The following is a 14705-nucleotide window of genomic DNA, read 5'->3' on the forward strand; positions in this document are numbered from 1 at the left end:
TAATTTACTTCTAAGCACTATTGAGCAATTTTGTCCATTTTTAAAAGGAATTCAATTCCTAGATACATAACTTTTTAAAAGCTTTCACACTTGTGTTTTGCCATATGAATTGGTTTTTAAAATGATTTCAAGGTACTGACTGCAACAATCTCAGTCTTGAAGAATGAATTCGCTTGGTTAACAATACCCAGTTTATCTTGGTGAGGAAGGAAGACATACTGGTGGACAAATAATGAATGTATTTACATAAAGGATTGTCTGTGGGTAAATGAATTTTTATAGTCTATTAATGTGATGGCTAAGGTACTATGTGTAAAGAGTAGATATTTTTTCAGATTTGATTTTTTTAAATCATAGAACATATTCAAAATATAATGACACTGGAAGAGTCTGTTCAACATGTGGTCATGACTGCTATTCAAGAGGTAAGTTATATCATGTTCCTATGAGTATAAAAATCCTGAACCAAATTATATAAAACTTTTCATACTTTATGCTTTTCTTTTTATAAACTTGCTCTTTGTTGTGAGTTTACTTACCCTTAGCTAGTGGGTCTTCCTTTTTTACCCCCAAAAATATTTTAAAAGGCCTTTAAGCCCAATTTTAGTACCTCTGCATTTTAAAAGCTGGTTAATAAATTAATATTGTCAAGTCTCTTTAAATCAGTGGTCCTCAACTTTTTTGGCACCGGGGACCAGTTTTGTGGAAGACAATTTTTCCACAGACATGGGGTGGCGGGCGGGGGGAAGGTTTAGGGATGAAACTGTTCCACCTCAGATAATCAGGCATTAGATTCACATAAGAAGTGTTCACAGTGGGGTTTTTGCTCCCACGAGAATCTAATGCTGCTGCTGATCTGACAGCAGGTGGAGTCCAGGTGATAATGCTCTTTTGCCTGCCACTCACCTCCTTCTGTGCAACCCAGTTTTAACAGGCCTTGGACTGGTACCAGTCTGTGGCCTGGGGGCTGGGGACCCTTCCTTTAAATAACTTCAACTAAGCAGGAAACACAGGATAAACAGTCTCTCACCAGACAGTTTTTCTTTTTTGTTTTTTTTTTTCTTCCAGTTATAACAATCTTTCCTGAATTTATTTATATGTACCATATGCATTTTCAAAATGTTAGATCTGTGAGCAAATACAGTGGTACTTAGGTTTTAGAGCCAGGTAAGTTGGATTAAAGCTAGTCTAGTTATCTAAGTGGAGCCAGGAAGGATTCAGAATTAATGTGGTGCAGTGTTGATTCTTAATATCAGCCTAAAAGAGATGGATTGCAGAGGACACCTCAGGAAAAGCAGAGTTTGGAAGGGGCATGACTTAGAGGGAGACATCATACAGGACTTTGGTAGTCTGTACTCCCTGAGTTTGCATTGTTGGTTTGGATTCAGAGCATCCCTGTACATAAGTAAATCTGCCTTTCATCTCAAAGAGTTATTTTACAGGATCTTTTTTTCATATAATCATAGCTCCTACTTTTAAAATGACTTCTCAAAAAGGCTGCATTTAAAAAGTATTAACTTATAATATATATGAATCCCTTTAAAAATTATTTAATGTGTTCACTTCATCAGTAATATGTCTTTTAGAACTTGTATTGAAATTTTTCAGTACACAAGTATTTTAATATATCTATGTATTTTAAGCACAGTTTACTTATAGTGTTCTCACTAATATGTTTGAATTTGTGTTACTAAGTTAAACCTCTAATAAAGTTTTTATCTGAATAGTGTTCTAAGGATCCTCAAATTAAGGCAAGGAAAAGCTAAATATAAATCATTTTACTATCCTTTCAAGAAAATATATTTTACTTCATAAACATCACATTATTATACTTAATTTTATTATTTTAATTTCCTAGTTGATGAGTAAAGAAATACTGAGCTCTCCTCCAAATGATGCTGTTGGAGAATTGGAGCAACAGGTGAGTATTTTAGTATGGAAGAAAAATATTGAAAGCAATGTTAGGGTTTCTTTGCCAGTTACTCTCATAAGGCTTACAAAGAGAGCATATACAATAATATTTTCTTCCACAAAATGTAGTTTGTTCTTCTGCAAGATCCCAATTGAATGGAAGTGGTCTTGGTCTCCAGAGGTTTTTGTGATCATGTTGAAAGACTTGAGTGGCATTGAACATTACTTCTGACACCTGTATATTTGGACCATGCTATATGGTTACACAGTGAAATAGAGGACAATTAAAAACAAACTCTGCTAAGTTTTAATTTATCTAATAATGTATTTTTTTTCGCTGTTGCTATCCTCTCACTTGATATTGAAGAAACAGCTCAAAGGCCCTGTACTCAAGGCTCCTTTCCTTCAGGACTGTTTTACAGGGGGAAAAGACACTCTTCTCCCATTTATAACCTAATCTGGGTGATAGAGTAAAGGGTAAGAGGAGAGGCAAATGCATTAAGTACTTTTTCTGTTATATTTTTAGAGACTTCTTTTATGAGTGTCACCAGTCATCTCAAGTATTTCAAAAGAAAATGTTTAAAGAAATAATTTATTTAAATGTAAACATGCTGTGTTTTTTCCTAAACTTTTTTTCTTTAATAAAACTAAACAATGCCTTCTCTAATACTTGTAAAAGTATTTTGCAGGGATTTACATAAAATTTAGTTCTGTGGGACCATAGCCTTCAATGTTAATGAGGTCATGTAAATATTCACACAAAGACAAATTTTTTTTTTTATTATTATTATACTTTAAGTTCTCGGTTATATGTGCAGAACGTGAAGTTTTGTTACATAGGTATACATGTGGCATGGTGGTTTGCTGCACCCATCAACCCATCACCTACATTAGGTATTTCTCCTAATGTTATCCCTTTCCTAGCCCCCCACCCCTACAGGCCCTGGTGTGTGATGCTCCCCTCCTTGTGTCCATGTATTCTTATTGTTCAACTCCCACTTATGAGTGAGAACATGTGGTGTTTGGTTTTCTGATCTTGCGATAGTTTGCTGAGAATGTTGGTTTCCAGCTTCATCCATGTCCCTGCAAAGGACATGAACTCATCATTTTTTATGGCTGCATAGTATTCCATGGTGTGTACGTGCCACATTTTCTTAATCCAGTCCATCTTTGATGGACATTTGGGTTGGTTCCAAGTCTTTGCTATTGTGAATAGTGCCACAGTAAACATACGTGTGCATGTGTCTTTATTGTAGAATGATTTATAATCCTTTGGGTATATGCCCAGCAATGGGATTGCTGGGTCAAATGATATTTCTAGTTCTAGATCCTTGAGGAATCACCACACTGTCTTCCACAATGGTTGAACTAATTTACACTCCGAAGAACAGTGTAAAAGCGTTCCTATTTTTCCACAACCTCTCCAGCATCTGTTGTTTCCTGACTTTTTAATGTTGTGAGATAGTATCTCATTGTGGTTTTGATTTGCATTTCTCTAATGACCTGTGATGATGAGCATTTTTTCATATGTCTGTTGGCTGCATAAATGTCTTCTTTTGGGAAGTGTCTGTTCATATCCTTGGCCCATTTTTTAATGGGGTTGTTTGCTTTTTTCTTGTAAATTTGTTTAAGTTCTTTGTAGATTCTGGATATTAGCCCTTTGTCAGATGGATAGATTGCAAAAATTTTTTCCCATTCTGTAGGTTGCCTGTTCACTCTGATAGTTTCTTTGGCTGTGCAGAAGCTCTTTAGTTTAATTAGATCCCATTTGTCAATTTTGGCTTTTGTTGCCATTGCTTTTGGGTTTTAGACATGAAGTCTTTGCCCATGCCTGTGTCCTGAATGGCATTGCCCAGGTTTTCTTCTAGGATTTTTATGGTCCTAGTTCTTACGTTTAAGTCTTTGATCTATCTTGAGTTGATTTTTGTACAAGGTGTGAGGAAGGGGTCCAGTTTCAGTTTTCTGCATATGGCTAGCCGGTTTTCCCAACACCATTTATTAAATAGGGAATCTTTTCCCCATTGCTTGTGTGTGTCAGGTTTATCAAAGATCAGATGGTGGTAGATGTGTGATGTTATTTCTGAGGACTCTGTTCTGTTCCATTGGTCTATGTATCTTTTTTGATACCAGTACCATGCTGTTTTTGTTGCTGTAGCCTTGTAGTAAAGTTTGAAGTTAGGTAATGTGATGCCTCAAGCTTTGTTCTTCTTGCACACGATTGCCTTGGCTATGTGGGCTCTTTTTTGGTTCCATATGAAGTTTAAAGTAGTTGTTTCCAATTTGGTGAAGAAAGTCAGTGGTAGCTTGATGGGGATAGCATTGAATCTATAAATTACTTTAGGCAGTAAGACCATTTTCACGATATTGATTCTTCCTATCCATGAGCATGGAATGTTTTTCCATTTGTTCATGTCCTGTCTTATTTCCTTGAGCAGTGGTTTGTAGTTCTCCTTGAAGAGGTCCTTCACATCCCTTGTAAGTTGTATTCGTAGTATTTCATTCTCTTAGTAGCAATTGTGAATGGGAGTTCACTCATGATTTGGCTGTCTGTTATTGGTGTATAGGAATGCTTGTGATTTTTGCACATTGATTTTGTATCCTGTGACTTTGCCGAAGTTGTTTATCAGCTTAAGGAGATTTTGGGCTGGTATAATGGGGTTTTCTAAATATACAGTCATGTCATCTGCAAACAGAGACAATTTGACTTCCTCTCTTCCTATTTGAATACCCTTTAATGCTTTCTTTTGCCTGATTGCCCTGGCAAGAACTTCCAATACTATGTTGAATAGGAGTGGTGAGAGAGGGCATCCTTGTCTTGTGCCAGTTTTCAAAGGGAATGCTTCCAGTTTTTGCTCATTCAGTAGGATATTGGCTGTGGTTTTGTCATAAATGGCTCTTATTATGTTTAGATATGTTCCATTGACACCTAGTTTTTTTGAGAGTTTTTAGCATGAAAGGCTGTTGAATTTTGTTGAAGGACTTTCCTGCACCTATTGAGATAATCATGTGGTTTTTGTCATTGGTTCTGTTTATGTGGTGGATTACATTTATTGATTTGTATATGTTGAACCAGCCTTGCATCCCAGGGATGAAGCCAACTTGATGGTGGTGGATAAGCTTTGTGATGTGCTGCTGGATTTGGTTTGCCAGTATTTTATTGAGGATTTTCACATCGATGTTCATCAGGGATATTGGCCTAAAATTCTCTTGTTGTAAGACTCATTTGTTATTAGGTAAATTTAAAAAATAATTTCCCATATCAGTGTATATGCGTGTTGTGAGAAGAGTATATTTCTCTGTTTTTCTATATTTGTGTCAAAACACGATTTACTAAGATTTAGGGCACTTTGTATTTCAGCTTAAAAGAGCCTTGGAAGAACTTCAGGAAGCACTAGCAGAAAAAGAAGAGCTGAGGCAAAGATGTGAAGAATTGGATATGCAGGTACAGGAAAAAACCCTGAGCTGAGAAAAACTTCCTCTTTAAGTTTACAGAAGTTTTTTATTGTAATTAATTAGTTGGCACTATGTTTTGTAGATTAGGTTTCACTTCATGGAGTTAACATTAAAAGGATTTCTTAGAGGCTTGAATATTCAAGCATGAATTTCATAAATATTTTTCTCTGATCATTGAAATTTGCTAGCTTAACTTTCTTTGAGAAAATCACTCTACTAATTGTAAAATTTCAATTATTTAGATAAGGACTCAGTTTTCATTTTTGTAAAATGGGAAAATTAAAGTTTCTACTTCATATTGTGTATGTGAAGATTAAATAGAGGTAATTTATGGAAGTATTAAGTGGTGCCTGACACTTCCCCTCCCAGTAGATTCAAGTACATGTTCATATATATGTATGCAGTCTCTCATGGCAAATTTTTGCTAACATGTATGTATATATAAACGTGTGTATATAATCTTGTATTCATATGCACATGTATGTTAAAATAAACTTGGCATGAGCAACAATAGTTAATGGTTAAGAGGTTAGATTGTCAAACCAGGCTACCTACATTCAGAACCTGGTCATATGACTAGGTTATATGCTCCAGGCATATTACTTAATTATTCTGTACTTCAGTTTTCTCTTTTGAGAAATGGAGTGATGATAGCATATATCTCCCAGAGTGGTCATGAGGGTTAAATGAGTTCATCTATATAGCACTTAGAGCCTGGCACAGAAGTGCTATGTATATTGTTTGCATATGATGTATCTGTTACATCAAAATACAAATGTGCATATTATGCAATAAGTCTAGAAAAAGGTGTACAGAAGGTTAAGTGTACCTTCATAATATGCTGTATGTAAATGGCATTTTTTTGTTTGAATAATGAGCTAAATTTGTAGTTGATTCTCTGAAAAGTGTAAGGGCAAGGAGCAAAGGTGTGGTAGCATTATTCTTGCTAGAGGAAGTAAATATCTAAAATGACAGGGCTGGATAATGCTTCTAACCCTCAAGCGTTTGCAGATAAAGAAAAGGAAAAGACTTGGTTAGGGTGACTAGTCACTTAGGGCAGTGGGAGCACTAGAATTCAGGTCTTCTAACTTCATCTGTAAAAACTAGTCCTCTGTATTTGAACGAAGTAAGTGTCTCAAGTAGGGGAAATTTAATCTGTTCTCCTTTGCACCTTTCCTAACTACATATTGTAACATACACCTTCAAACACATGTAAAGTACCTGAAATGTGTTCATTTTAAATAGGATCATATTCACCCTGTAAAACACCTCATAGGAAAAACAGAAGATTGAGCCATTCAGGTATTACTATTCTCTCGTAGGATCTAGGTACGGTCTTCTGAGAAATTCTTATTCAATAAAGAACACAAAATTCTGCATTTAAAGAATTATGTGTTTGTAACAAATAATGAAGGATATGTGATCTGGTTTTAGGTGAAAAGTGCAGAAATCCCAAATAGAGAGAGGCAGAGACAGGTGCAGATTGAACTTATCACCATGAGAGCTTGTTGAAGGAGATACCTGGAACCCCCACCCAGTGCTCCAAGTCACGGTTCTGGGATGGGAAAAAGGAATGTGCCTGTCTCGCACCCTCCTTACTCATGTCTGTGCCAGAAATGGCTCTGGAGCCACATTGAAGCATATGGATAGGAGCAAGATTGGTTATTCACCAATCTCGGTGTTCAAAACTAAAATTTGCCTTCGGTCCTATTCTTTTTTAGAGGAGTCCTACCCAGTTTTGATGACTGAGAGTGTTGTTTTTCCTCTCAGTCATTTTTTGACAGCCCCTACACTCAACCTAGAATGAGATATTCTTTTCTTTGTGCCCTACCCTCGCCCTATAGTGTACTTCTATCAAAGCACCTTCAACATCTTTTACATAATTGTTTACATTTCTACTGTAAAGGTCTTAAGGGCAGAAACTCTTTATTATTTTTTGTATCTGAATCACTTAGAATTATTATGCATGACAGGTAATAGTAATCACTAAACAGCTTACATAATAGGTATGGATGCATGCATTGAATTTAGGAATAGAAAGTTATTTCTTTATATTGTCTGCCCAGGGACAGTTTCCCAGACTTTGTATTCATCATTTAGAAGACAGTAATTTGCCTATAATACTGTGTTCAGGGCAATCACTTGATGTTAATTTCCTATTAGTTCTTTCTGTCAATGTGTAGTCATATTTTCATAACTGGATTGAATTACATGTTTTGAAAATATGGATAGCAAACTTGTTCAATAATACATTGGAAATCAGAATCGGTTAATCAATGGTTTTTCAAACTAATTCTTAATCATATGTAACACTTCTGGTCTTATCAAAAGACACAGCATTAGCTATACATTTTTAAAGATGTTTTTAAATGGAAAAGAAGTAGAACCAGGAGAGAAAATCATGCATGTTTTAAAAATATGAGTAAAAAAAATTGCTCCAGGTACTGATATTGATGTGGCTCTATACTAAAATGTTTTTATTCATTTTAAATCATAAGCAAATAGCTTAAATGTGCAAATGGAAAACAGTTTTTTGTTATTGATACATTAACCAAATATGCTTATTTCTTGAATATGTGATATGTGACTGATAATTTTATACTCAACCTATCATGATAACTTTGAACATATGTGTGTATATTTTGGCTTAGTAGGTGACATCATTCTATAAATTAGTTTATACCTAAAAGAGGAGAGAAATTAATTTTTTGAAGTTTCATTTGTGCATCAAATTTTAGAGACTTGAAAACATTTTCTTCCCCAAACAAAGGCAGGCATAGCATTTTAAGGATATAGTTACTCTGTTTTCTCCATATGTGTATTGATTTGATTTCTTTTGTTTGACTTACATCTCCTAGACTCTGAGTTCTGCATTCAGAAGGATCCTTAGAACTCATCTAGTATGACAGACCGAGCTATTTAATGGCTTAGTCAGATCTAGAATCCAGAATTCTAGATCTAATAAGAGTTTTATTTGTTTTTTTTCTACTGGTGCTTATGTGTGTATATTTGTTTCTTAGGTGACTACACTTCAAGATGAAAAGAATTCACTGGTTTCTGAAAATGAGATGATGAATGAAAAACTTGACCAGTTGGATGGCTCTTTTGATGATCCAAACACAGTGGTTGCAAAAAAGTATTTTCATGCACAATTACAACTAGAACAATTACAGGAAGAAAACTTCAGGTAGCATTTTTAATGGAAATCATTTTATGGAGTTCTGTCTATTATACTAGTAGCAAAAAGTCACAGTATTAACAACTAATTATTAAGCATCTTTATGATACTGATTAAGCTCCTGAAAATACCAAATGGTATAAGTGGTTCTTGTTATCACAGGGCTAACATCCAGTTAGGAAGTGGGAGATACACATAAAAACAAAACCATTTAAATATGTGTTAAGGACCAAATCAAGGCCATAGGAAAGCCAATAGGAGTTCAAGGGAGTGATTGCTGAAACCTCGGGAGAATGGGGAGTTTCTCAAATAAGATAGGTAACCCTGTAATAAATGGACAAAAATGTAAATCGTAAGCCAAGTAGATGCTTTTCATTTTAACTTGTATATTTCTTTAACAAAGTCATGTATTCTTACCTTTAATATACATTGATTATCTTTTGTGTGCTTACCACTGAGCCGTGAACTCTAAGACCTTGAGGACAGGCACTCTTAATTGTACTATACATATTTTTTTGTTACTTAATTTTGATATAACTTCAAACTCACTAAAAAAGTTACAAGAATCTACAAGGAACTTCTTTACACCTTTTACTCAGATTCAACAATTATATTACAGTTTTCTCCATTTGCTTTAGCAGTCTCTGTATATAGTCATATAATTTGCATATTTTTATCTGAACCATTTGAGAGAAAGTTGGACACATGTCTCTTTACCCCTGTATATTTCAGTGCATATTTCCTAAGAGTGAGGACATTCTCTTATAAGCCACATTATTTTCACATTATTGTGAAAAATGATATAACCATTAAAATTGGGATCTTTTTCTGGACTCTCATTTCATTTCTGTTAGTAAATCTATGCCTGTATGACACTATGTTAATTACTATGGTTTTAGTGTATGACTTTTGAGATCTGGTAGTGTAAGTATTCCAATTTTGTTCTTTCTTTTTCAAAATTTGTTTTGGCTATTCTAAGTCTTTAGCATTTTCCCATAAAATTGAGAATCAGCTAGTCAGTTTCTATTAAAAACCTTTTCAGGATTATGATTTGGATTGTATAATTGATATCTTAACTATATAGAGAATTCCTGTCTATGAATGTAGTCTCGTTTATTTAAGTATTTAATTTCACTCGGCAGTGCTGTATTGTTTCCAGCATAGAAGTCTTGTATGTCTTTCGTTAATTTTTTACTCAAGTATTTTGTTTTTGATGCTATTGTAAATGCAAATTCAGAATTATTGTGAAAATTTGCTGCTAATCTGTAGATAGATGTACAATTATATATTGAAACTTTGATCTTACATCTTGAAACTTGTATCTTAAATATATTGAAACTTTTATATCTTGCAAAGTTTCTAAATTAACTGACTGAGCTGGTAGTTTGTTTAGATTAAAAAAAAAATCCTTAGTTCATTCCTGGTGCTTTAACAAAATACTTTAGACCGGGTAATTTATGAACAACAGAAATCTACCACTCACAGTTCTGAAGACTGGGAACTCCAAAATCAAGGTACCAGCAGATTCAGTGTCTCTTTGAGGGATTGCCCTCTGCTTCCAAGATGGCTTCCTCTTGCTGAATCCTTAGGTCCCTTTAACCTGTTTCATAACAGCACTAATCCCATTCAAGGGGACAGGGCCCTCATAACTTAATCACTTCCCAAAAGGCCTCACCTCTTAATACCACCACAATAAGGATTAGGTTTCAACATAAATTTTAGAGGAACACAGACTATAGAATCTACAGTCATTTAATCTGTTAATAGAACTTTACATCTTCCTTTCATTATTTCTGTCTTGTATTTATTTTCCTTGCCTTGTTGCAAGAGCAGCCATCATTGCTTTTTTCCTGGTCTTAGAGGGATCGTGTGCAATTAGCATCCATCAAGTATGATGCTAGCTGTAGAATTTTTCAATGTGCTTTCTGTCAGATTGAGGAAATTCCCCTTGTTTCCACCCTGCTAAAAGTTTTTTTTTTTTTTTTCAATCATGATTGGGTGTTGATTTTTGTCAGATGATTTTTCTGCATCTTGAAAAGATGGTGTAGTTTTTCTTTTTCATTCTTGTAATATATTGATAGATTTTTGAATGTTAAAAACCTACATTCTGGAGATAAACCACTTTGTTCATATTTTATTATCCTGTATATGTGACTAGATTCAGTTAATAATTCGAAAGAATTTTTATAACTGTCTTTATAATAGACATCGGTCTGAATTTTGTCTCTTGTAATGTCTTGTTCAGGATTTGTTATCAGAGTTCTACTAGTCTCATAGAATAACTGAGGCATATTCTCTCTTCTTCTATTTTCTGGAAGAGTTTATGTAAAAATGTTGTTATTTCTTTCTTAAATTTTGATACAGTTTATCGGTAACACAATTTGGACCTATGGTTTTCTTTGTGAGTGGGTTTTTACCGACAAATTTAATTTCTTTAATGGTCATAGAGCTTTTCAGATTTCCTATTTCATCTTGTGTTCAGTTTGGTAAGTTGTATTTTTCAGTGTATATGTTTATTTAAGTTGTTGAACTTATTGACATGAAGTTGTTCATAATATTCTCTTCTTATCCTTAAAATTCAGTCTATATGGTTATTTAAGTTGTTGAATTTATCGACATGAAGTTGTTCATAATATTCTTTTTTTATCCTTATAATGACTCTGGCAGATGTGATGATATACCCTTTTACATTCCTGATATTGCTTGGGTTTTCTTTCCTTTTTCTTGATCATTCTTGCTAGAGGTTCATCAGTTTTCTTAATCTTTTCAAACATCCTTTATTGGCTTTCTATATTATTAGTTTTAGATTTATTTCTTTACACTTAACTTTGGATTTAAATTTCTATTCTTTTTCTAGCCTCTTAAAGTTGAAACTTAGATCATTGATTTTATTCCTTCCTTCCTTCCTTCCTTCCTTCCTTCCTTCCTTCCTTCCTCCCTCCCTCCCTCCCTCCCTCCCTCCCTCCCTCCCTCCCTCCCTCTCTCCCTCCCTCTCTCTCTTTCTTTCATTCTTTCTAACATAAATCTTTACAACTGAGAGGCACTGGTTTACTGTTGTCCCCCAAATTTGATTGCTTGTCTTTTTGTTATTGTTTAGTTTGAAACATTTTCTAAATTCCGTTGTGATTTTTTTCTTGACTTGTGGATTATTTAGGAATATGTTGTTTAATTTATAAAGATTTAAAGCTTTTCTAGACTTCTTATTGCGACTGATTTCTCATTTAATTAACCTTTATTATTAGAGAACATGTTCCGTGATAGTTCAATCTTTTGGCATTTATTAATACATATTTTATTCATCATATATTTTATTGTGTTGAGTGTTATATATGCATTTGCATATATAGTCATGCAAGTTATAATATAATTATATAATTATAACAAATCATGGAAGTTATAAATACTTACTTTTTTATTTGTTCAAGGCTTGAAGCTGCAAAAGATGATTACCGTGTTCACTGTGAAGAACTTGAAAAGCAGCTAATCGAATTCCAGCATAGGAATGATGAATTGACTAGTCTTGCGGAAGAAACAAGAGCCCTGAAAGATGAAATAGATGTTCTTAGGTGTGGCATGTCTTAAAAAATATAATTATGCCATTTCTGAGCTATTTAGTCAATTTGAGTATTTCATATTTTAATCAGGGATTCATAGGATTATTCCTGTATATCAAGTACTGATCAGTTTTTAATCCAGGCTGATAGTTTTAACTTCTTTTATGTTTGTTGTTTGGGCTTGCAGTTCATGGATAATACTCAATTTTTATTACGACATTTTCACATTAGAACCCATAAACCCAAAATGAGAGCTTTAATTGAAATTTTACAAATGGAGTACTTATAGATACATTTAACTTGACCTTCTTGTACGTATCATATTTTGTGAAATTTTTGTGTAAGGAAATGTATTCTCAATCTGTGTTTTGACATTTGATAAACTATAGATCAAATATAGGCAAGAATCCTAACTTTTTTGGGGGGAGGATTGTCATTTGGCAATATGAAGTTTATATTTACTTTTTTCATGTGAAATGTTACTCAGTGAACAGTCTGTCCAAGTGATCTTTATATTTTTTTGTTAATTTTTCTTAATTATTTTTTGTAGTTCTTAATACTTATTTGAAACAAAATTTGTATAACCATTAATTTGGACCTGCTTGTGATAGTGAAGTGATTTGGTTTATTTGTTTGTTCGTTTATTTATATATTTAAGTCAGGTAAGCACAACTCCAAAGGGAAGTGCTTTGCCTGACAAGTTTATAAATTTAGTCAACATCCTAAATACAGTTAAGTCAAATACTTAAAAGGAAACTATGCTGAATGTTATACACAAAGGAAGGTTGGCCTGTAAGCTGCAGAGCAGCTGAGTTGTTTAATTTTATGTACACAATCATTATTTTTTATTCATTGTGCTAATATATGAAACAGTTTGATAATTTAGTGTGTCAGATTTGAAGCATTTTTATTTTGATGGCTTTTTACCAAAGAGGTTGAACTTTAAATGGATTTAGGCTGGAGTCTGTTTCCAAAGTTCTTACGAAGTTTACAATTTCCTCTTCTCACTCACTCACATTTACTTTTTTCTTTTTTGTGATAGTTTGGAGGATTCATTTTATAGCCAGAGTAAAATTATGAGTATATACTAGTTTTTATACAGTAATGCTTAGTCTTTATTATTATAGGGCTACTTCTGATAAGGCAAATAAACTGGAGTCAACAGTTGAGATATATCGTCAGAAGCTACAAGATCTGAATGACCTTCGCAAGCAGGTGAAAACTTTACAGGAAACCAACATGATGTATATGCATAATACAGTCAGCTTAGAAGAAGAATTAAAAAAAGCAAATGCAGCACGTACACAATTAGAAACATACAAAAGGCAGGTAAGAAACATCTTAATTTTTAATTGATAAAATTGTAAGAGTTTAACTTTGTTATTCCTTTTGATTTCTTAAGAATGGTAAAGAAATTGAGAAGCATTGCATATAATAAGCTATGAACTTACGCTGATGAATTTCTTTCTTTAATTTTAATTCAAGGATTGATAATTGAGTTTGAGGTCTTTTACCTTTTTACTACCTTCTGAAATTATTTTTTCTTTTGAGATTTTATTGTTTATTAGCACTTCTGGTAAGCAGGGTTAATGCCTTAGAGAATGGAGCCATAAGCTAAATTCTGTTTTGCTGTTTACTAAACATTAGGAGGCTGACTTTTAATTTTTTTGGCAAAACTATTATTTGAATATTTTTAGTTTTATGTTAATTCTTATCTATGTGTTATTTTCCACAAGTATTTAGAATTAGACTGCAATTTTAGTGTAGATATTTATTCCTAATCAGTTTTTCATTTACTCAATTCTGAAAGATTATCGAGATTTGTACACTTACATACTTTTAAGGACTTTTTTTCCTTTTGTTTCTGACATTAGGTTCAAGATCTTCACGTTAAACTTTCCTCCGAATCCAAGAGGGCAGACACACTAGCATTTGAAATGAAGCGGCTTGAAGAAAAACACGAAGCTTTACTTAAGGAAAAAGAGGTAAACATAGATATAATTGATAAGGAATATTTCATTGTTCTTTTAGTTTTGTAATGCCATTGCTGTTTCTATAATTGTGGTGATGTCTACCAGTTCTGTCTTCCTCCAGATTGAATTTTTTGACATAAAAGTGTCTTGTAAAAATGACTTACATCTTCGTTCAATTTTTTTAGTTTTCTTCACAATTGTAGATGAAATGGTAGAGCCAAGGTCATAAGTCTCAATGAATATTTTCTAATTCTAGACTGTCAGTTGCTTGGGATCAAGGACCATGGATAATAATTTTGCGATGGCTTTATTAAGATTTAATTTACATACCATAAATTTCACCTAAGGTATACAAGTCAGTGGTTTTTAGTGTATTCACAAAGTTATGTTACCATCATCATAATCATACTTTAGAACACTGCCATCACTCTAAAAAGCAACCTCACGCCCATCACCATTTACCTTGCACTCTAATCCCCTCAGCCTTACTCTTAGCAACTGTTAATCTACTTGCTATCTACAGATTTTCCTAGTCTTTCTAGAATATGTAATCATACACTTGGTGACTTTTGTGACTGACTCTTGCAAGGTTCATCCTTGTTGTAGCATGTATCAGTGCTATATCCTTTTTGTTGC

The 14705-nt window shown here is 33.6% G+C and overlaps 1 protein-coding gene across 2 annotated transcripts in view; it reads left to right on the forward strand.

Annotated features, from left to right (window-relative positions):
* Window positions 1–14705, forward strand: part of HOOK1 (hook microtubule tethering protein 1) — a 62041-nt gene that overhangs the window by 20902 nt on the left and 26434 nt on the right. For both annotated transcript variants that reach the window (XM_030812919.1, XM_030812920.1), the window contains exons 6-12: window positions 358–425; window positions 1859–1921; window positions 5270–5353; window positions 8385–8551; window positions 11968–12108; window positions 13224–13425; window positions 13971–14081. In XM_030812919.1, the coding sequence (XP_030668779.1) occupies window positions 358–425; window positions 1859–1921; window positions 5270–5353; window positions 8385–8551; window positions 11968–12108; window positions 13224–13425; window positions 13971–14081 (836 nt within the window). The remainder of the gene's footprint in view (window positions 1–357; window positions 426–1858; window positions 1922–5269; window positions 5354–8384; window positions 8552–11967; window positions 12109–13223; window positions 13426–13970; window positions 14082–14705) is intronic.

This window comes from Nomascus leucogenys, chromosome 5 (assembly GCF_006542625.1).
Source record: "Nomascus leucogenys isolate Asia chromosome 5, Asia_NLE_v1, whole genome shotgun sequence".
In the NCBI taxonomy this organism is placed as follows: domain Eukaryota; kingdom Metazoa; phylum Chordata; class Mammalia; order Primates; family Hylobatidae; genus Nomascus; species Nomascus leucogenys.